General features: G+C 36.6%; 1 protein-coding gene across 1 annotated transcript in view; it reads left to right on the top strand.

Annotated features, from left to right (window-relative positions):
* LOC150094791 (uncharacterized) overlaps positions 1–24,892 on the top strand; it is a 210,410-nt gene that overhangs the window by 23,002 nt on the left and 162,516 nt on the right. The window contains exons 2-4 of the mRNA XM_090411345.1: positions 2,126–2,152; positions 10,137–10,230; positions 18,802–18,953. Coding sequence (XP_090267471.1) covers positions 2,126–2,152; positions 10,137–10,230; positions 18,802–18,953 — 273 coding nt within the window. The remainder of the gene's footprint in view (positions 1–2,125; positions 2,153–10,136; positions 10,231–18,801; positions 18,954–24,892) is intronic.

Here is a 24,892-nt window from a genome sequence, read left to right as displayed (position 1 = left end):
TTGTATAGCAAAGTATATAAGTTCTTTTCGCTATACCTTTTGGTATCTTTTGGTCTAGCTACTCACTGATGAAGCCTCAAAAAAGGCTGAAACCAGTCTGGGTAGTGACCTCTCACCATAATGTAATAACAGCATACATTTCCTATGAAATGTGTTTTTACATTATGGGAAATACCTAAGAATAGCGATCTGAACTTCCCCACCTTTGCAACGAGTTGCCCGAGATTGTACTACGTACTAGGACTACTTGCATTGGCTCACGCTAGTAATTCGCCGATACTTTATATAGTTTACTATATTCGGCATGAAACTCTCTGATTCCAATCTTTGAGTTTCTTATTCGGTTTTAAAACAATGTGGGATTTAATATCCCCTTAATTTGAATAATAGAATTTTAATATAATCAATGTAGTGTAAACTGTAAATTACTATAAATATATGGTTAATTACATGATACGTCAACATTAAGAACATAGGCATGGGACGCAGATAGAAGTTTATTGCTTTCTTTTTTTTTTTGAAGAGCTGCAGGTTGCAATTTGGGAATACTTCATGAGGAAGGCTGTTCCCAAGGACAGACATAGACAGAATAAAAGAGGAAGAGGAGAAGCAAATTCAATGTGTATGCAATTGCACAGTGAAGGGATGCTGGGAAGCTGCTGCACTTGTGTTAACAGGTGCAACAGAAAGAGGAGGAATTATTATTACCAATTCACTGAAAAATGACTGTGGAAGTCCCTCAAGAATAACACGGTGCTGAAATGCTGTATCTGTGAGGTAGAGGTTGAAGTCAATCTGTAACAATGTCAAGGATTTTAAGGAAAGTTTTAGGTTCACGTCTCTAAACATGTGAGCTGTATTCTAAGCATGGGAAGCTTTGGGATTTGTATATAGTTAAGAGTTGGTTGAGTGTAAAATAGCCTCTTGAAAGAAAGAAAATGCCTAGTTTTTTGGGATGCTGAGAAGGCTATTAGTGTTATGTTTGTATGCTTGGGGAGAATGGAGGTAAACATTAGTCAGAACAGAGAGATCTATCTTGTCTGGTGATCTTTGTATCACTGAGGATAAGAGTAGGTGAATTGAGATCTCTTTTGTGGGAGAAAAGGAAAGACTGACTGTATTTCATGGACAAGGACAACCTTGTCATTCAATGCCCAAAACACAGTCAATCTTGCCTTTAGTAGGTGATAGGATATGTGTGTGTGTGTGTGTATATATATATATATATATATATATATATATATATATATATAAAATAAAGATAAAATTAAGTTAGTTATTCACATGTGATGTTCCTGTGCCTCATATGGTCACTCCTGTACCTCATACAGTTTTGGAAGTGAAGTCTTCTGCTAGAAGAGTAAAGGTTGCAGATTCCCTTTTCACACAGAGTTAGTAGGACAATCACAAACATACATGCCCATGGCAGGATTTGTAACCCACAGCGTCTTGGTTAGAGAGTAGATACGCAAACCACTCAGCCAGCCAGGCTGATAAAATTAAAAAGGATAATATTAAAAACTTTAAAATGTTTACAAGTTATAGGCCTGATAAATAGAACTCTCAATCTGAATTTTGTACAAAAATAAGTACACTTAGAAATATGCAATACTTTAGCAATACCTAGATTATTATATGGCAGCAAAATTTGGACAATAAATAAACAAGATAAACAAAGAATAAAACAAGTGAAATGATATTCATGAGAACAACTGCAAAATACACATTATTAGCAAAAAAGAAATGAAGATATTTTAAAGGAACTAAAAATAAAATCAATAGAAGAAAAACTAAACAAAATATAAACAAAAACATGTAAATGGCCAACACTCCATATCCTAAACAATTAATAAAATATAAACTAAATGGAAAGAGAAGGCCAGATAGACCTCAAAAGAGGTATTAGATTAAAAATGAGACTGGAATTGGTCGTAATGTCTATATCTATATTTAATATAATGATGATAATAATAAACAATAAATGATAAGTTTTTTTTTTTATTTTACAAAAAAAAAAAAAAAAAAAAAAAACCGCTAGAAATGCAAAAAACAGTCACTGAATTAAAACTGAGGGTTCATATTGAGCATGACAAATAACCTTTTTTCTTTTTTTTTTTTTTAATAGAAAAAGAAGAGGAATGTCGGTTGACAGGTAAGTTAAAGTTTGTATATTTAGTTTCTAACATATTATGTAAGTCATTTGAATCTCTGACATATGATTTTTTTCTAAACTTTTAAATTGTCATTGGTTATGCATTAATAGAGGATAAGACTAACAATCAAGATAAATTTTAGGAAGAACAGAAGGGATATATGAATCTTTACTTGGACATTGTTTATAATTAGTTATGAGTGATTTTAATGTTAAAATAAGAAAAGAAATAAGATATAGACTGATAGTTGGTGCATATGGTCTGCATGTCATTACTAATGTCATGCAGACCATATGGACCAACTATAAGTGGGATTAGTGGTATTGACTCTGCATCCTTTTTTGAGGATTTACAGTTAATAGCATGTGCTTTTACAGAACTTGGTTCTCTCTTGATGAAACTGTAAACAAGCAAATAGATCATGTAATAATAATAACACTCAAGGCATGTAGAAGAAATTATATTCTGCTGGCATATTCATCAATGGATCCTTGTACTTCCTGGGGAAACATTAATCATATGAATCATCACCTACAGAGGAGCTGTTGTAAATACTGATCATTACCTAATAATAGTAGATTTCAAGCCAAAACTGGAAACAAAGATGAAGAAATGTTAATAGAAATACTAATTTAAATAACACTGAAAAGAGGTTTCACGGACGTATTTAGCCTTATGTGGAGTTTACCACCCACTTAGGGCTGCACTCCCAAGCAACCTGACTCCAAGGAGATCACACCCAACAGAGACAGCATCAGCTATGGGCCTCGCACCCACTCTGGGTCAATGGCCCACCCGTTTGCCTCTGAGCAGTTTCACGCACTCTTGAACTCTCTCTTCGAAGTTCTTTGCAACTTTCCCTCATGGTACTTGTTTGCTATCGGTCTCACGGACGTATTTAGCCTTAGGTGGAGTTCACTACCCACTTAGGGTTGCACTTCCCAGCAACCCGACTCCAAGGAGATCACACCTGACAGAGACATCATCAGCTATGGGCCTCGCACTCACTCTGAGTCGAGGGCTCACCCTTTTGTCTCTGAATGGTTTCACGTACTCTTGAAACGGAAAAGAGGTATATCACTAAGAGAAAAATAGGAAATGGAAAATATTATTTAAGTTAAGGGATATTACATCCCATAATTGTTTCATAGCCGAATAAGAAACTCAAAGAGTTTCATGCTGAATATAGAAACTATATAAAGTTCGGTGAGTCCAAGCGTAAGCAAATACCTGGATAGTGCAACACCTAACCCATTTGGTAGTGTAACACTGAGGCAACTCATAGTAAGGGTGGAGCCAGCTCCGTTCACTATTCTTGGTATTTACCCATGATGTGAAACCCAGCTCCTAGGAGCTGTATTGCTGTTCTACATTATGAGAGAAGGTCACTATCCAGACCAGTTTCAACCTTTATTGAGGTCTCATCAGTGAGTAGGTAGACCTAGTTAATACCAAGTTTGTAGCGAACAGAACTTACATACCCTACTATAAGAATTGCCAAGAAGGTGTCCTAATAAATTACTAATTATATGAAGAGCCAAAGGCTTCAAATCAGGCGATGTGAAATTATTTAAGTTAAGGAATATTACATCCCATATTGTTTCATAGCCGAATAAGAAACTCAAAGAGTTTCATGCTGAATATAGAAACTATATAAAGTTCGGTGAGTCCAAGCGTAAGCAAATACCTGGATAGTGCAACACCTAACCCATTTGGTAGTGCAACACTGAGGAAACTCATAGTAAGGGTGGAGCAAGCAAAGGTGGAAAATATTATTACTCATTTGTGCAGAAGAAACTCTTCAGTTTACAAACAACAGAAAGAAAAAATAGTACTTCAATAGTTCGTGTCAAAATGCCTATAGGATCTACCACCAGAAAATATTGGAGAGCTATAAAAATTCAGCTAGTAAAATACTACATCAGGGGAAAAGGCTAGAAAAGAAAATAATTAATTTAAAAATCCAAAAATAGTATAAAAACTCAGTGTTTCAGAGACAGTGGAACACTTAATAGAGGATATAAACCACAAACTCAAATGCTGACTAATGACAAAGAAGGTTTAATTACCCAAGAAAAAAGAATCTGTTGAGGAATTTATTATTCATTCATTAAATCTGAGTATTACGTATTTTGGAAATTACACCTGAGGTTTTGCTCAGAAGGAAATGCTGAAAAGTCCAGAATGGCGGAATCATTTGATGTCTAGAATGCTATTAAAATAGTATTTTAGACAATCTGTTCTGTCTTGTTGAAAAATAACAAGGCAGCCAGTGAAAATAAAATTTCTACATAACTTCTAAAAATTGGAGGAACACCCCTAACAATTGAGATTTATGAACTTGGCAAGCTAGCACAACAAAAGGAGGAAATCTCAATTGCCTGCATTCCAGACCACTGGGAAATCTCATGATTACCAGTAACCACAGCGGTATCTTCCTCATGGACACTAGAAAATAATGTTTACACTGATTTGGAAAAGAATTAACATATATGATTCAAACATCATCATCATCATATTGATGTGGTATCGCCAAAGAAAAGTTGACAACCGATCGTATCTTCATACTTTGACAGTTGTTAGAAAATCATTATGAATTGATAAAGAATTGCATGTAGTATTTGTAGACTATAAACCAACATATTCCAGTATATATCAAGATGCACCATGAGATGCTCTGCAAAGCTTTGTGGCACTCTGTGCAAAGTAAATTTTCTACATGTTGAAAGTTTATTTTTCACTTGGTTAGACTATAATAAATTTAGTTTAATCCTTTATCCAAGTGTGAGCAAACAAAGTTTGTGCCTGAAAGTATCTTCAGGACTGGGGTAAGGTGGTGTACTTTCTGAAAGATATTTTCAGGTGCAAACTTTATTTGCTCACACTTGGATAAAGGATTAAACTAAATTTATTATAAGTTTTCTGCAGGAATACTCATGAAGCTTTGAAATCAAATCTGGACTTTGCCAAGAAGATTCTCTCTCTCTCTCCAATCTAACATTGGGAAAAGTCACTAGAGACCTAAATGAACAAAAGAGAATGGAGACGAATGGGAGGACATCCTATTGGTTTATGCCAATGACATTGTTATCCTTGGAAACTCTTGTTTGGATATTATAGAAATTACATTTATTTAAGTAAGGCAAGTAAGTGTATGGGTCTTGTCATAAGCAGTGAAAGACTAAATATGTGTGCTTCCACTCTGGCTGTTGATAACTACATCTTTAACCTCACTATTTCATCCCTACCGGCCGGTGTGGATGAAATAGTGAGACCAATTTCACTTCTTATCCATGTTATTCAACGAGCATTACAGAATCACATCCAGATTTAGATGTCGTGGCCGGTTGAGGTGTTAAGCAAGCAAATAATTTTAAATATTTAGGGACTAACATTAACAGCTGCAGTAACATGCATCAAGAGATAGAGGAGAAAAATGTGAATACCAGCCATCGATACTTTGCAATTGTATAACCTTCTAAAATTCAAAACATCATCTCTTCCCCTGGTAGCAAATTTTTACATGGAACACTTTGAAAACAAAGTACTTACCACAGCTACATATAAGCCACTAGTGTGGTTACGTTATGTAGATGATGTGTTTGCCATTCTGGCCCCATGGACAAGACACTTTGGATGCTTTTGTCACCTACCTAAACAGCCAACACCCCAAAATCGATTTCACAGTAGAAAAAGAATCGAATAACTGTTTACCATTTCTTAACACATTAGTCACCTGTCTTTCAGATGGATCACTATCTTTTTCCATTTACAGAAAGCCTACACACACACAGGAAGATACCTACATAAACAATCACATCATCATCCAGTCCAACAGTATGGCATTTTAAAAACACTTATACACAGAGCCAGAGCCATTTGTTCTAACGATACAGCTCTGACCACAGAACTTAAATATCTGTGCCATATGTTCTTGGCCAATGGCTATAATCCCTACAAAATAGATAAAATACTACATAGTCCCATTACTCTGCCCTTCCCTAATACACAAGAACACAACATGACCATTTCTATTCCTTATGTCAGAGGTACATCAGAAAAGATAGCCAAAGTATTGAGGAAACATGGCCCTCACACTACTTTCAAACCTTATGTCAAACTAGCAACTCTGATTTGCTCGCCTAAGGATAAACTTCATCCTTTAACACACCCAGGAGTGTATGAAGTTCCCAGTGACTGTGACTTGGCGTATTATGGGCAAACAGGAAGATCAGTTAACATCCACCTGGAAGAACATGAAAAATACATTTGCTACTATTACTATGGCAAGTCAGGACTGGCAGACCATGTGTTGGACACTCTTTCACACAGGATCAGATGAAAGAAAACGAATGTGCTATTTAGGAGTCGTTACAGATCTGAAAGATTATTTTTTGAGTCAGCAGTGGCTTTGAAGGATTCTCCCAACATTAACAAATATGGTTGCATTAATTTGCCAAAAATTTGGGAGGCTGTTATCTTAAGAGAAACTCCTGCATAGCTATATTTTTTTTTTCGTTAGAGGGAGCCAAAAATAGGACTTTAGATCTTTTGTCCATTGTAATTGTATTGTTTCACTCACTCACTGTCATGTGTACAAGTGTGTTGTGCTCTGATGATGCTGAATTGAAACCCAGCAAAATATAAGCAGTAAATAAAACATCTCTTTGATAAAAAAAAATTTGTTGTTGTTGATGATACCATTAAAAAATAAGTCATGAAAGGTGTAGCAATGAAGAACTCTAGACAGTTGAATGAACACCTTATTCTAGATGAAGCCTATGATAGGAACAAATGAATAGACTTGGTGGCTGCAGCATTTGACCTAAGTGATCCATTAACTATGTTACTTATAAAAACTTTAACTAATACTTTCCTATACCTCAGCATTGTTGCATTGACATCATCAAAGATAATAAAAAAAAATGATATGTGCACTCAAACATTAACACTGGGTAAATGAGACTGAAGGAATTCAACCAAAGTTGTGCCTAGTGCCCCCCCCCCCCCCCAATGGGCTACATTGGGTAGTCTTGGCCATTGGGCTAGATAAAGTGGAGAATCATGTCTATCCCCATTATCTGATTGTAAAATTTTCTCTGCCAAACAAAATAGCCTAACTCAGGATATTTCATTTGGCAGGGAAAATTCTACAAACAAATAGAGTGGACAGCGATTGGTTCTCCACCCCTGGCCAACTTCTTCATGGACACCTTTGAAGAAAAAGCCTTAAACTCTGCCTCACATAAACTTACTGTCTGGCTGTGCTACATAGATGATGTGTTCTCCATTTGGCCACATGGCCTAGATACTCTCAATATTTTCTTAACACATCTAAACAATCAACAGCCACTTCGAACTTGCTGACCATGCTTTGAACACTCACCACAGAATGCACTGGAAGAAGGCCATGCTATTACACTGCTGCTAATGCAAATATGAAAGGCTATTCCTCGAATCTGCCTCAGCCCTGAAAAACTTTCCAAACCTCAACAAATTTGGGTGCATGAGACTGCCCCAAATTTGGGAAGCATTCATCCTCAAATCTTCAAATGCAATAGCCAAGACTACTCAATTTAGCCTACTAAGGGCACCATTTAGGCTCTAGGCCTGACTTTGGTTGCCACTCTTCAGCCTCATTTGCCCAGTGTTAGTGCCTGTGTTTCATTCATTGTTTTTTGTGATTCCTGATGGCAATGTAACATAGCCAAAATATAGAAAAGTATTAATTAGAGTTTTTATAATTAAAATATTTTAGTATACATTGTTATTTCCTGAAAAATAATAGTTCTGAATAACCAGCATATAAGCCGATCTATCAGAAGTGTTGAAGAAGCTAATGATTTTTAAACTGAGCATATAAATAGTTGGCAACTAGCCAGCCTGGTTGGCTGAGTGGGTTAATGTATCTGCTCTCCAGCCAAAAGGCTGCAGATTCGAATTCCACCGTTGGCATGGATGTTTGTGATTGTCTGTGAAAATACTAGTGGTGGTCAGCAGTAGATAGCGTTGGTGTACATATCAGTGGTCCCCAACCTTTTTTCACTTGTGTACCCCTTGTTTTTAAAATAGCTGTTTTTAAATACTGACACTTTTGTTCAGTGCCTATATGAATGCATTTTGTTTACTTTACTTGTTTTTCCACCATTAATGATTATTTTTTGTGTACTCCTGAACGGCCCAGCACGTACCCCCAGGGGTATGCTTACCACCGGTTGGGAACCGATGGTGTAGATCAGGGCTGTCCAAAACACAGCTCGCGAGCTGCATTCAGCCTGTGGTGTGATTTTGTGTGGCCCACCTGTGGTTTCGATTTTCATGAGCGAAAAATTAAAATAACAATTTGAACTGAATGCGTATTAGATATTTTAATTCTATCACTAATCGATAATCTCGATGTTGGTTATTTTATTTGGTGTTTTTACATCACTATATAACGTGTTTTTCAAATATTAGATGTGTCAAAGAAGCATTCTTATACTGTTTTGTTCTAACGCGCATGCTCCAGGCGCTCACGGGAATGTGAGCACGCAATTTAGCGTGCAATTACTGGTGTTCGTTTGTTCAGCTATCGAGGTTGTGTCACTGCTTCTCACTAAATTACTAGATACGCATTGGATGTGGCACTCAGGTTACCTAAGGTTGGACAGCCCTGGTGTAGATGATGAAAGTAGTTGCGGTTCATTGTAGTTGGTGGATTTGAGTGTGAAGACGGAGAGTTGTGGAGTAGATGCCCTCCCTTGATGAGTCTTTGGACTCCCTGGAAGTGTCATGTAATAATAATAATAATAATTATTATTATTATTAGTCTTGCCCTTGTCTCCAAATTTTCCCAAAACTTTTCTATATGGCTTGTAGGATTCATTTCCTATTCTACTGTTTAGATCTCCATCAAGGACCATTTCCTCCCCATTTTATGTGTCAGCTGCCTGCTCTAATAACTCAAAAAATTCCTCCACTTCTCCCTTAGGATTACCTTCTGTGAGACCATATGTACAAATCAGTTTCATTGTTCATTTCCCCATTTTTAAGTTTGCCCACATAACTGTTGAAATTGCTTTCCAATCAGAAGTTTATCTTCATGTTTGGTGTCAAAATGTTCTCACTACTGTTTTCTTTCCTTTGCAGTTATTGCTTGAATATAATATCCTATACTTATTATTTTTGTGTTTGTGTCATTAATGTCAGTTATGTCCACATGGTACTTTTCCAGGCATTAAATCTTTAATCTTTAATTCTTCTGACATTGGGCTTCTTCTAGATGTTGAGTTGGAGTTTGTTCAATAACTACTTTCACTATTTACCCTGGTTCCCTGATGAAAACAGCAGAAGGGCCTTCTTTAACCAAGCAATGCTTTATCCAGTGTGACATCTGATCATGCATACAGTACCATCATATGTATTTCTGGTGTAAGGCAATAGAGCGTAAACTACGTGGTTGGCTAAGTTACAAATTGCCAGTCCCATCCTCGTTTGTTCAGTTCCTAGTAGATAACTACTAATATGAAGGTGAGGATTGGACATCAGGTCAAAGCCTCAGTTGGTTCTCTGCATTCCTTGAAGATGATGTGTGATCTCCTCCTAGTTATCTGGTGTCGACCCTTAAACGACCCCAGTATAGATGTAAACAGTTAATAAAGTTTATAACTGTTTTAAAATTGCTTTATACAACTAAAAAACTATTCATGTATCAATAAATGCAGAGAACATCATAATTTTTAAATATTTTATATTACTAATACTAAATTGCATTTTTTGCTACGTGCATAATCAGATGTTACTGTGATTCTGTGTACATGTTAACAAGTTTCCTAATATGTTAATGAATCTAAAGACTGATTAGTTTAATATATTGTTAAAAAAAGACAGTTTTATAAGTGATTTTTGCAATATTGAATATATTTGATAATATAATTTTGAGTTTATAAGGGAACAAAATATAGTATATTTTTAGTTTCTAATAAACATGACTTTCATTTGCAGCATTAATACCTGAAACTGCAAAGGATATTTTTCTTGTGTTAGACTTTCAAAATACAGAATCTGAACATCAGGAAAAACAGTTGGAAACAATTGCGTAAGTTCGATATTTTTTCACTCTTAGTCACTAAATAATTTGCGTATAGTAGCAAATTATGCTCACACATGGCACTGATCTATTTGTAGGTCTTGTATCTGACCCACCATTCATGGGTGGGTCAGATATTAAAAAAAAAATTCTAGCAACATTCTCTTTTGGAATCCTGACTGATATAATTGTTAAATGGTTTTAACAAGTTAACAGCTTACTGTTGTCACAACCTCCCACCTTTTTTTTTTTTCAAATCTGTGCATTATCCCTATTCATTTTTCTTCACTCTCCAATATATGTTAAAACATTTCCATTATCCTTTCTAGATACTAATAAAATAATCTGGCCACTGGTGTTCAGTATATGGTTCTATTACTGGTCATGTCTGGATCCCATTGTGAGGGATGTTCAAGTAGAGTAAGTGTTGAAGGCATGTTTGAGAAGATGACAATAGGATGAATGACTGAGGTGAGAGGAAGAGCAGAGGAATTGCGTGTTAGCTGGAACAGTTGGTTTATAATGTGTGCATGAGGTAGCTTAGAATTTGACTGTTGTTAGACAGTGAAATGAAAGTGTATGTGACAGAGTTGTGAATGTTGTTGAGGTAATGATTGCTGAAGGGCAATGATTATGAATAGGATGAATAGGAAGAATGCCTTGACTTTTTTTGATGTATGGATAAATTGGCAGCTGGAGAGGGTCTGCATCTGAGTCCTGAATCTGGGTACAGTACTGTGAGAGAATGAAGCGATTGTGTTTAAGGAGGGAAATGAGAAAGTTGGACTGTGAGTATAAGCTACATGACTGGTGTCAGGTGAATGATGATGTATAAGAAATAAAACTTCTGGCATAATTTCAACTGGAGCATAATCTTTCAGTATTTCCACAAGTCTGATATTATGAAAATGGCAGAATGAAACCACTGCAGAAGATATGGCTGAGATGTTAAATTAGAAATTCATAATGATATTTCATCCTTGTGAAGGCAATATCATTATTATTATTATTCAGGCCTCCAAGGAGTCAAAAGACTCATCGAGGGAGGTCCTTTCTAAGACATAAAGTCTGTCAAGACTCATCGAGGGGAAGTCCCCCCCTGAGAAACACAAAGTTTATCATACCACTCCTTAAACCCACTGACCGTTCTCGCTCCCATCACTCCATCAGGCAATGCATTCCACGGCTCAACCACCCTCCACACAAAGAAACCACTCCTTACCCTCTTGCTCACAGTTTCCTTTCGTAACTTCCAGGGATGGCCTCTTGTCATCACTCCTTCCCGCTGATCAACCAAGCGAAAGAACTCCCCAGTGTCAACCCTGTAACCACCTCTCAACAGTTTAAAAGTCTCAATCATATCACCTCTCCTTCTTCTATCCACCAAACTCTGCAGTCCACATTCTCTCAGCCGATCCTCATAACTATCCTTGTACAGTCCTGAAACCATCTTTGTCATCCGTCTTTGTATCCTTTCCACGGTTAATTTATCCCCTTCAAATCCTGGGGACCAAATCTGAGAACAATAGTCCAAGTGTGGTCTGATCAGAGACTTATACAATGGAATGATAACCCTCTTATCTCTGCAGGTCAGTGTCCTTCTCATAATAGCAGCAATCCTCTGTGTTACCTTCACCACCTTTGCAATATGTCCCCTAAACTTCAGGTTTCTATCAATCATCAACCCCAGATCTCTTGTCTCCCCTACTTCCTCCAGTATAACTCCTCCCATAGAGTATGCAGCATCCCATCGATGTTTCCCAAACCTCAAGACCTTGCATTTTGCTGCATTAAACTGACACCCCCATTCATTTGCCCATCTATCTAGCTTATTTAAATCCTCTTGCAGGGCTACCACATCTGCACTATTACTAATAATCCTTCCAAGCTTCGCATCATCCGCAAACAACTGAATATCCCCCTGCAATCCACTGGCTATGTCATTGATATAAAGGTTAAACAATATAGGTCCTAGTACTGAGCCCTGTGGGACCCCACTTGTAACCCTCTGCCTCCTGGAAACTGCTCCACCATACACAACTCTCTGATACCTATCAGACAGCCAATCCTGAATCCAGTTGACCAATCTGACATCCAGACCCATGTGCTGCAACTTAAATATCAGCTTATCATGTGGCACCCTGTCAAATGCCTTCGCCAAGTCTAAGAAAATTGCAGTATATGCCTTTCCCTCATCTAATGCTCTTGTAACTTTATTATAAAAGGCTAGCATATTGCTAAAACAAGAGCGTCCTTTCACAAATCCATGTTGATTCTCACAGATAACATTACCCTCATCTGCCCAATGCTGTACACGGTCCCTCACTACTTTCTCCAAGATCTTAACAACTACTGATGGCACACAGACTGGCCTATAATTAGACACTTCCAGTCTGTTACCACCCTTATGCAATGGCACTATCTTACCTTCCTTCCATTCCCTGGGCACCTTTGCCAAAGCCAGACTTTCATTGAAAAGCCACGTTAAAGGTATTGTCAATTCCCTAGCACATTCTCTCAAAACTCGTGGCGAAATACCATCCAGTCCCACAGCTTTACTGACATCCAGAGTACTCAGTATCTGAAACACACTCTCCTCCTGTACCTCCAGACCTCGTACCAGTCCTATCCCTCTAGCATTAAAACTGACTCCTCTAGGATGAAATACTCCAATAAAGTGTTCATTGAACAATTCCACTATGTCCTCTGCATCAGTCACTCTATTCCCAATTTTATCCCACAATATCATTCTTCCACAGTCATTTCTCCTCCTACTGGCCACATAGCTAAAAAATTCCCTAGGATTTTCTTTGGATCTTAGGGCCAATCTCCTCTCATATTCCAGTTTCGCTTTCCTTACCACACGAGTCACTCTTCTGGCCTGTGTCTTATATTCCTCATGCATCTCTTCACCTGTCTCCTTATATCTCTTCCATAGCCTCTTTTTCGCATGCAATTCCTGTTTAATATTGTTTGTCATCCACTTTACTCCAAATTGTGCCCTCTTCTTCACTCGTGGTATACAACTTACCATTGCTGATAACAAATATTCTTTCACAATTTCCCACGCACTGGTGATATCCCGGCCTTCCAATTCCTCCCTCCATGAAACTTCCCGAAGTTGACGTCTAAGACTATTATAATCACCTGCCTTATAATTCCACATAAGTTCCCGTCTCTTTGATACTCCTGCATGTCTATTCATTTTCCAAGTCAAAACCATATGGTCACTCTCTCCAACTGGTGGGAGAGACGTCAACTCAGTTATTATCAACTCTTCTGATGCTATAACCAAATCCAAAATTTTTGAACCTCTTGTTCCCTCTGTTACATGTTGCCTAAGACATTTGTCCCTCAAGAATTCTAGAAATTCCATTCCCCTATTGTTACATGCATCTTCCTCTCTCCAATTTATACTACTGAAGTTAAAATCTCCCATAACAATCATTCTTCTTGCACTTGCCAAACTTAGCTGTCTAAACATCTCCTGGTCCCCATCCTCTGTGCTCCTGGGTCTGTAGCAACACCCCTACCTCTACCTCACACCATACGCTCTCAAAATCATTTGCCTCACTACCTTCCAAATTCTCCACTCTTAGAGGACATAGGTCATCACTTATCATAAGCAGCACCCCACCACCACGCTTTCCCCTCCTATCCTGGCGAAAAATGCTATACCCAGCGACTTCTATTTCTGTTAAAATATCCCCTTCTGTCAACCACGTCTCAGTGATCGCAATAATTTTTGGCCAGGCTGATGCTATCTGCGCCACCAATTCCTCTCCCTTATTCCGGATACTCCTGGCATTAGTATACAGCATATAAATGCCATTGTTTCTATACCCAAAATAAATTTCCGTCGAGGCGGATGAGAACACTCGGAAGGGGGGAGTCACTGATCATGAATGAACAGGAGGTATATGAGGAGCTGAATAATCTTGATGTTAATAACTGTGACTTGTATGTATGACCTTTTAACATGAACTGTAGATTGTGCCAAGTTCCAATGGATTGAAAAGACAGAAAAATTGTTCTGCTTCATAAGGGAGGTGATATGATTAATTTTCAAATTATAAGCTGATTTGTGTGTGTCTGGAGATGTGGTTAAAGTGTGAAAGAGATTACTGATGACTAAGATTCAGAATCAGGTTGAAAGCAACAGAATTCTCTTTGATGTGTCTGCATGAGTTTGGTAAAAGAAGATTACATTTTAGTAATCTACTTACTTACAAGGTGTGATCAAAAAAAGACCAAATTTTGAAATAGCGTGCAACTGGCACAGAGAACACGCTGTAGCTACTAAGTTCACCTAGTGGCAGGTTTTGACAACCAACTGCCATTTGCTTCATTCTGCTATGAGCATTAGTCGTTGAGTTACATCTGCTGAAGTGAGCACGTGCACAAGCTGTTCGTCAGTGAAATTACACGATAACCACGGTAATTAACTTTAATGAAATGAAAGTACAGATATTTCGTACTGAAAATAACAGTGCATCATCAGTGTGTAGAAGCAAGCAAATCAAAGGAAAGGGAATACAAGGTTCATGCAGCAGTCGGTGGTTTATAAATTAAAAACTGTTGCTGCATGCTAGAAATTAATATTAATAAATAATATTATTAAAAACTATTTTTGATGGTTACATAAGATCAGAATCTCCCAAATTGTTGGGAGAAAGAGACAATCATTCCGATTCAGATTTGGTCGATGTAAAAGGGCTTCGCAACTTTCTTTGAAAAGGCGTTCATATTTAAACCTGCTTCTATGAAGAAGATGAGCTTCATTCCACTGGATACTGTATTTAATGTCAATACTATGTTGTACCAGACCAGACTTATGAGGTTTCGTGTATTCGATATAATACTGATGTTCATTAATTCTTTTTTTCCATAGAACGGCCTGTTTGTCCAATGGTAAGCACCAGTTAATGATAGAGGTGGCAGTTTGTCTTTAGATGACAACAGATGAGAAATTTTGTTGTAGGAAAATATATGGAAATGAGATGTCATTCCCACATATTTCTTGTTCTGCTCTCTGTAGCCAAGTGCTGAAACACTTCTATTGCATCAGTCTTATACAACTCTTTAAGTAACTTAAATGTTTCTATCATATCTCCTTTTTTCCATTTGTCAACCAACTTCTGCAATCCATAAACCCTCAATTTATCCCATGTCCACACAGTTCTTCCCAGATAATTTATCTCCAGCAGTTCATGAATTAAGAAAAATTCATTGCAGGAAAATTCTTTGTCAGAAAATTCATTGCAGTGAATATTCTTCACAGGGAAAATTCATTTCTGGAAATTACTTCATCAGAAAATTCATCGCAGAGTCTATTCTTAGCAGAGAAAACTCATCATGAACATCCTCCAAGAGAATGCAGGTGACTTCTGCTCATTCATATACCATTTTTTTTTTTTTTTTGGTATCTATCCATCAGCCACCCTCATATCCATCTCCATTTGTTCTGTTTTTCATAACAGAATTCCACATGGTATTCTGTCAAATCTATCTATCAGTTCTAACAGGCACTTAAGTGCCCATGACCTTCCAGCTATTCTTGGACTTTGCAACTGTAACTCGAGGATAAGGTGGTTAGCCCTATGCCTCATGGTATAGGGCAATCACCTTATAACTCATAGTATTCTATCAAATACCTTTGCAAAATCCAGCAAAATTGTTGTGTAGCCATTCCCTTTATTCAGCTCAGCTGTCACTCTATTATAAAAAGTTGCTGAATTATTAAGGCATGACCAACCCTTCAAAATCCATGCTGTCCCTCATAGAGTATCATTTTCTTATCCACCCATTTCTGAATTTTCTTTTTGATCAGCTTTTCCATTACTTTTACCACTATCACTCCTGAGTTATTGAGCCCAGACTTAAATTAAATACTTGCACACACAACATCCAATAGCAATCCATTCCGGTCATGCATCAATCTATGAGAGAACAAGCTAGCTCTCACCACCACCTTGATGTCATTCATTCAACTTCCAAGGAGGTATCCCCCCCTTTGTCCTTTCCATACCCTGTATAAAATGAATTTCATCTATTGGTATCCTGTATAACCCTTTCAGAAGTTTGTAAGCCTCAATCATCTATCCATGTTTCTTCTGTTTGGTAATGTCTACATCATCAGCAAGTAAGAGGAAGAATGACTATGGAAAGATAACCTTAATGAGTGCTGATGGTGTTGAAGTGACAGACGCACACAAAATAGTTGAGTTACTGAGCGACCACTTTGCAAAGGTATATTATAAGGTTACTGTAGTGACATACATGACAGGGACTGGTGTGCAAACAGAGGTAGATGAACTGGAGGTTCTTAATCTCAGTATAAATACAGCAGCAGGATTAGATGGGATATCAGCTTGTGTTTTATGAGAAGGTGCAAGGGAACTGGCAATGCTTCTGACTAGGCTGTGAATGAATTCAAGAAGTAAGTCAGCTGGTGTAGGTAGTATGTGGCCTCCCTTCATAACATACCGAACTTCAGTTTTCTGTCACCCATCACCCTGAGATCCTTTGCTTTCTTCATCTCCTTTAGTATATTCCATACTAATACAAGATGTTTCAAAAGGGGGGGGGTATACAACTTTGAATGACAATAGAAGGTAAATAGCGATTGATGAACAGTTTTTATTACTGTGCAAATGTAGTGTAACACAGTTTAAACACACAGTTAAAGTTTGATATGACTGCCTCCAGTCTAGTGTAACTTCAGCAATGTCGGCAGTAATTCTGGATTGCAACTCATCCAAATTGACTGGTAGTGGTGGTACAAACACTCAATCTTTCACAAAGCCCTAGAAGAAAAAATCTAATGGTGTAAGGTCAGGGGAATGCGGTGGCCATGCTACAGGTACTCCTCTACCAATCCATCTGCCTGGAAAACAGGTGTTGAGGTACGACCTTATGTCTGTCAGGTATTGAGGGTGCTCTGTCTTGCTGGAAATGTAAGCATCTGTCATAGTCATTGTCATCTAATTGTGGTATTAGGGACACTTGTAGCATGTCCAGGTACACAACACCAGTAATGGTAGACTCCGAAAAAAAAGAAGGGCCAATATGCTTTCTCTTACTTGTGGCTCAAAAAATGCTAGCATTTGGGGTGCCACGAACAAGTTCTAAGATGGGGTTGGATTTTCGCTTCCTCAAATTTTGCAGTTGTGAGTGCTTACTTGCCCACTTACACGAAAAGTGCCCTCATCACTGAAAACAATCGTGTTCAAAAAGTCCTTGTTTTGTTCTATCCTACTGATCATTTCCATACAGAAATCCTGGCATGTGTTGTATGAGGGTAAATTTGCAGGACCTTTAATGTAGACACTTGTCATAAAACAGGCCACACAGTTGCATGTGGAATTACAATTTGACTAAACATTCATCTGGTTGACTTTCCAGGGGTTCTCTGGAAACTTTTCCAAACTTCTTCCACAACAGTATCAGAAGTATGTGGCCTTCCCTTTGAATTTGGATGACATACAGAACAGCTCGTTTCCACAAAATTCTTGTGCCACATATAGATTGTGCACCTACTAGGAGGTTCTTTGCCATATTGCATACAGAAATTCATCTGAACTTGTGTTGCAGACTTCATTTCCTCAAACCAAAACACATAACATGCTCTCTCTCTGCACCATCGAAATTCACCATTTTCAAATGGTGTGACGTATCACGCTATCTAGTGTTGTCATTTGGTAATAAAGTTAAGGGACCAAAAATTGATGTGTTTCACTACATTATACTCACTCAGCTTTTGTATGTCTTCTGAGTTATTCTCTGTTCTGATGAACAACATATTAATGAGCTAATATGTTGCAATTGTTCACTTCTAATTCCAAAATTTAAAGCCCAACAATTGCAACATATTAGCTCATTAATATGTTGTTCAACCCCATCCATCTCATTTTAAATATAAACGTGTCATGTTGCAGTGTGTCAAAGGTCTTTGCAAAATTTAAGAGCACTACTGTATATACATTGGGGATTTGGAAAGTTCTAATAAACACCTAGAAAAAAATTATATTAAATCAACTGATATAACCACAAGAAAGAAAATACTAGTATCAGAGGTATGAAGGTAATTTTTGTTCTTATATTCCTATATCCTCGTATGTTCTTTCTTATGGTTATATCAGTTGCTTTAATATAAGTTTTGTTCTAGATGTTTCCAGACCCCGTCATATACCTTCCTTATCTATATCCTACTTTGCTATAATATGTGAGTAAATTGCTAAAATATGACCAGCTTTCATCAAGTCCATGCCAACCTGACAATATTAATGTGCTGTAGGTTTCCAATTTTATGTATAGATAGGATTTTGATAAGAAATGGGAAAAAATACAGTAATTAGAATACAGTTCATTGAAATTTGTGGTAATTAAATATGATACATTTTATAAATTCTTTGTAGATTTAATACTATACTGAATTTTTCTTGCATGAATTTAAGAATTAATATTATATTTCTTATTTAAATGTTCATGCATCTGTTAAAGCTGCTTTTTAAAATGTTTTCAGTAAAATTTGTGTGTTAGCATTAATATTAAAACTAACTAATTTTTTTTAAATATTAGACATTTAGCCAATAGAATCAGACCACGGGAAGGTAGCCTAACTGTTTATTTGGATAACCCCAAGACAAATGCTACAAAAGAAATTAAAACCCTGACTTACATGATATCAAATGCTTCCTGTTTGGCCTGCAAGGCATCTGTTTATGAAACAGGTAAGTAGATAGGTAGATATTTTTCTGGCATATTTTTTTTACATTTCTGCTATGAAATGGTAATGCTGCATTGTAATTTAGATAAAAGCTATTAGTCACGTGTTTTCTTATACTTTGTTTAGTTACAAAAGTATTTTACTATTAGTAGACATGTAGAAGAAATGATATTCAATCATGTTGATGTATGGAATGATTTTGATGCTGAAAGAATTTGTGTTTGCAGGATGGATTACATTGGAATAGGTTTAGTATCAGATGCACAGAAGAATTATTCTCCATCTACTTACAACCGCCAAGATACATCATTTCCCTGTTTATTTACATTCACTCTTTTAGTCAGAGAAACTAGATGTATCCAAGTGTGAATATGTGCATTAAATTAAGAGGTCATAATTCAGAGATGACAGAAATAGCCAGAGATGAAACCATATGGCAAAGATTTGCATATAGTGGACTTAACCTGTCATCTGATGGATGAGAAAAGAAGATTATGAGCATAATAATTATTCTAACTTACTATAACTAAACTAATCCCTAACTTACTATAGTAAGTTAGGGATTAGCTAAGGATTATGGTTGGGGATAAGTAAGGTTGTAGATCTGATATTATTAGAAGAGGGATGAGGCTCAGGAGCAACATGAACAGGCCAGGAGATTGATGGGCATGGTGAGTAGCTACTTTTCATACTCCACAATATTGGAGTATGAAAAGTAGTTACAGGCTAAGGGAAATGCAAGAAAGGTAAAATGATCATGGAAGAATAATCTTAGTACGTGTCTGGTACTAAGATTTGGTAAAGTACTCTTTCCAGGCTGACCATTTAGCTCTCTGGATGCTGGGGGGTGGGTTTTGCATGAAAGACTACAGGTAGATGAGCTAAAAGTATTTCAGTTATTACTCAATTCAAACACTTCAGTTGTGGGATTGGATGAAATATTAACATGGGCGAATGTGCAAGAGAGTTGTTAGTACCTCTGTCTGGTTGTTTATTTTGATTATATCAGTTGCTTTAATATAAGTTTTGTTCTAGGTATTTATCAGAACTTTCCAGACCCCCCCCCCCTCGTACATCTTCCTTGTCCTTTCTTTTAGTGTTACACAGTGATCAGCATTCATTTTAGAAATTATGGACTTTTACAACCATGTTACAAATAACTCTTTTAATATCCCGACGTTTCGATCTTCATATTAAGATCATCATCTGGAGCATATACAAATATACAGGACAAGCTAGGTTACATTATATACAGTAAGCTAAACAAAACAATGTTATTCTACTGGCATGACCTCTAGTGGAAAAAAAAATTATTTATAAACTACATCAAGCTAAATTCTATGATAACACGAATAAATATTTTGAGAGTTTATTTTTCACTTGGTTAGACTATAATAAATTTAGTTTAATCCTTTATCCAAGTGAGAGCAAACAAAGTTTGCACCTGAAAATATCTTCAGGACTGAATATGGTGTTGTACTATCTTACCTGGGTAAGTAGTACAACACCAGTTGCCTGGTGTTGTACAACACCAGGCAACTCTGGTTACCCAGGGTAAGATAGTACAACACCAGAGTTGCCTGGTGTTGTACTACTTACCCAGGTAAGATAGTACAACACCATATTCAGTCCTGAAGATATTTTCAGGCGCAAACTTTGTTTGCTCTCACTTGGATAAAGGATTAAACTAAATTTATTATAATGAATAAACATTCTTTTTTACATATAATTTTCTTTCAGTAACAATGATGTCCTATTTTTAGCATTACAATTGTTATTTTTGATTTAGGATCCTGGCTTTTCTACAGTCCTGTTTATAGTTGCTCTTAGAGAGGAAGGTTCCGTTGTCGAATATATGCCTTCCATATGTTTAGGATTTTTAGACCATCATTATTGTTCAGATTGGGATGGTTGGTAATAATCTCACAGGCTTCCTTAAATTTGCGTTCATACCATGTTTTGGTACGATGTAGACAACTAGTGCTTTTCCAGTCAATTCTGTGTAAGGTGTTCAAGGCATGATCAGAAAGGCCAGCTTCACCATAATTATTATATTTAATGTTTGTTTGTCTGATAGGAATTGTGCATCCTGTTTCTCCTATATATGGTATGTTACAGGTGCAATAAATACAGTATACTCCAGGATGGGCCAGCAGAGGGAGTGGGTCTTTGGATGAGTTGAGTAAGCTTTTTAATTTTGCAGGAGGTTTAAAGGTGGCTTTGAGGTTGTATTTTTGTAGTATTCTTTTTATTTTATCTGCTGTCCCTTTAATGTAAGGAATGGTTATAGTTTTATTGTAGTCTGGTTTGTCTTTGTTATTGAGGTCTTGTAGAGAATTTTGTTAATAGTGTTTTGGCTGTACCCATTTTTTTTTTTTTTTTGAAAAATATTGCTCATAACTTTAAATTCGTCTTTCAGTGCCTGTTCACTGGAGCAGATCTTCAGAGCCCTATTTTTTAGAGTGTTAATGACACCTAGATTTTGTGTTAGGTGGTGGTGGTGGTGGTAGGAGTTTATGTGTATATATTGGCCAGTATGTGTCAGTTTCCGGTAAACAGTGAAGGAAAGATTGCAAGAAGGAAGATGTGTGACAAGTGTATCTAGAAGCAGAAGTGTGTTCTGTTTTTCAATCTCAATTGTGAACTGTATGCATTTGTGTTGTTTTTTTTAGGTGACTAAGGAATGGTCTAGTGTCTGGTGGCCATGGGACCAGATCCCAAAAACATTGTCAACGTATCTAAGCCAGACTTTGAGTTTTAAAGGAGAGGAACCTAAAGCAAAGCAAGTTGCTCAAAATGTTCCATATAAAAGTTAGCAATAGGGAGGGATAATGGTGAGCCCATGGCTGTGCCTAGCTTGTCCTGTATATTTGTATATGCTGCAGATGATGATCTTAATATGAAGATTGAAATGTCGGGATATTAAAAGAGTTATTTATAACACGATTGTAAAGTCCATAATTTCTAAAATGAATCTTCCTTGTCCAATATCCTACTTTGTTATAATATGTGAGTAAATTGCTAAAATATGACAAGCCTTCATCAAGTCCATGCCAACTTGACAATATTAATGTGCTGTAGGTTTCCAGCCTTATGTAGATAGGATTTCCATAAGAAATGTGAAAAAATATAGAAATTAGAAAATATTCGTCGGAATTTGTGGTAATTAAATATGACACATTTTATAAATTCTTTGTAGACTTAATAGCATACTGAATTTTTCTTGCATGAATTTAAGAATTAAGATTTATTTCTTATTTAAATTTTCATATATCTGCACATTCATGATTCATAATGAATGAAAGGAGAGTAGGATAATACAGTGATGTAGCTAGGGTTGATGCAATAAATTTTAGATCAATTAGTATCTGGTGTAGTTATCAAAGTATTGCAAAAGCTGGTTAGGAATCTCATCCAAAGGCAGACAGATAGCACTGTGAGTGATCTTCTGCAGAGGGCAGCCTGGTTTTGTTAAACCATGTTTCCCCTATAAAAGGATCAAGTCTGATCAACCTAATTCAGTAGGCAAATATTAATGAGCATCAGTTTAATGTTTTTAAGTACATGGTTATGCATTGTGGATCAAGGATGTTGCAAGCATAGTATTATAGCAATGGGAACTGATTTGAAATAGTTAAAGAAACTAGAGACTTGGTAATTATAGTGGATAAAGTATTAATGTTTAGGACCAAATGCTAAGGTTGTTAAGGTATTGCATTGGATAACTGCAATGTTGAAAAGAACACTGACTTGAAAAAAAAAGGGGGGGGTATCAAAGTCTTGCAAAGTGAGAGAATAACCTCCCACTTTACAAGGCTCTGATGCTACTATTGCTTAAACAGTAGTTCACACTTTTTTGTTTTAGTCATTGAAGCTTTACAATAAGAACTCCTTCCTTTCAAATCACTGATGCAGCAAAAACTAGATACAGCCACATTGTTCAAAAAATAGACAGTTGCATATCATCTTCTCTTACTATTCTGTTGAGAGACGAGTTGGGTTATTTCATCTGGTATTTTCAAAAATGTCACCAGAATATTGGGGGAAGTTCCAGTTTGCTACCATATTTAAACTGTACAATAAACTTTTAAGTTTTTTGCCCACCACCAAGGACAAACAAGTTCCTCTTTCTTAATACGTGTATCAGGTTGTCATGAAAGTATGATCCCTCCCTCTCTCTCTCTCTTTCTTATTTTAGTCAAACTATCTACTCTATTGAGAAGAGGATTATTTTAAAATTTTAAGTGAAATTTTAAGTGAATTCTCCCCCTTCTCCCCCACAAAAGGTTGCAGACCTATAATGCATAGCACTGAGGATGGACTAATGGTTAGATAATTTAAAATCCCTCCTGCAGACCAAGTGTAGATTTACAGACTACTTCAGTTCACCAACAATTAGGTAATAATCTCAGTCTGGACAATGAAATTCATCTATCCCTTAAAAATATAGTAAACATCATGACTATATCAGAATCATGACTATATCAGGGCTCATGCAATATTTGAATTGCATGAGCCCAGTCTGTCTCAACATGGTGTTGATGCTGAATGTGGAATCCTTTCAAAAGATGCGAAGTTCATTCATAGAAGCAGTTTTAGGTATAACTGCCTGTTTAAGGAGAGTTCTGAAGTCTTGCTGCATGTCCTAACTTGAATCAGAATGATGAATTATTATTATTATTATGAGAAATCCTCAGCGAGTTCATAGACTCATTGCAAAAAGCTCATAGTATTCACATTACACCCATCACACCTTTATTTCAACTCACTTTCTCTTCTGTTTCACATCAGCTTTCTTTCTATTCACTGCTGTATCACTCTCCACACATTTCTCTGATTGTCGAGAGAGAGAGAGAGTGCATTCTCTCTCTCTCTCATTTCAATCACTTTTTACAATTCTCCATATCTTCTGTGTTATCATCATTTCCCTTATTTTGGTTAGCTTTTACTTATCCATGCTTTCTCTCCAACAATCGCATTTTTGCAGATATTATCTGTAACGTCTACAACTTTGCTCTCTTTCTTTTGATCTGACTTGTATTTCACTACTGACATTATTTCTGAAACACCTCCTATAACATTCTCTTGCCACTCTTGCTTTTAAACGACAAACCTGTCACCTAAGTAATAAGTACATTTCACACACACACACACACACACGCATACCACATCTCACATTATTCATGATAAAGGTGTGGAAAATTCTGATCTTAAATGGCATCAGTTAGGTGCTTTTTTATTTTTCAGTTTGTAAGTGATATATATTTTAAACATAAATGTATTATTTTGACTGACAGACAATTTCAAGTAGATTTATATGGGAAAATTCAAAATGGGTATTTGAACACTTATTTGCCTATGGGCTGATGGAAGGTTGTCCTCCACAACACCTCACATTCTGAGTAGTTAAAAACCCAACAAAGTTTTTGTTGGGTTTTTAGTAGTTAAAAACCCAACAAAGTTTTTGTTGGGTTTTTAACTGTTGTTTAACTGTTTTGTTGGGTCTGTTTTTGCCTACTCAGAATGTATGACTATTCTTTATTGGATGAATTCCATATTTTTGTATAAGTGAAAAAATTTCCATTCTCTTGATCTAATTAAGTATTTTTTATGTGACTCCCACTCACAAATGGTTGTGAACCTACAGTACATTATTATCATGGATGGACTAAGAATTTTTATTATTTTTTAATTTTATCTTTTTTAATATTTTTATTTATTTATTTATGTAATTCAAAAGCTTCGCTCATAAGACCAGATATGGAACATTTTCAAGCTACTTTAGGTCTCCAGTAAATGGAGCAGTGGTCTACCACCCATCTGGTAGTAAAATTTATTTTCTTACCTAAAGACACTGACAAACATCCATGCATGATAAGGTTCTAACCTGCAGCTTTTCCGCAGGAGAGGGATATGTTAACCACTTGGCTAACCAATCTGCTT

Source organism: Typopeltis vanoorti, chromosome 21, assembly GCF_054136105.1.
Source record: "Typopeltis vanoorti isolate ZY-2024b chromosome 21, IOZ_Tvanoo_1.0, whole genome shotgun sequence".
NCBI classification, from domain to species: Eukaryota; Metazoa; Arthropoda; class Arachnida; order Uropygi; family Thelyphonidae; genus Typopeltis; species Typopeltis vanoorti.
Note: the sequence above shows the minus strand (reverse complement) of the source record. Positions and strands in the feature narration are given on the sequence as shown.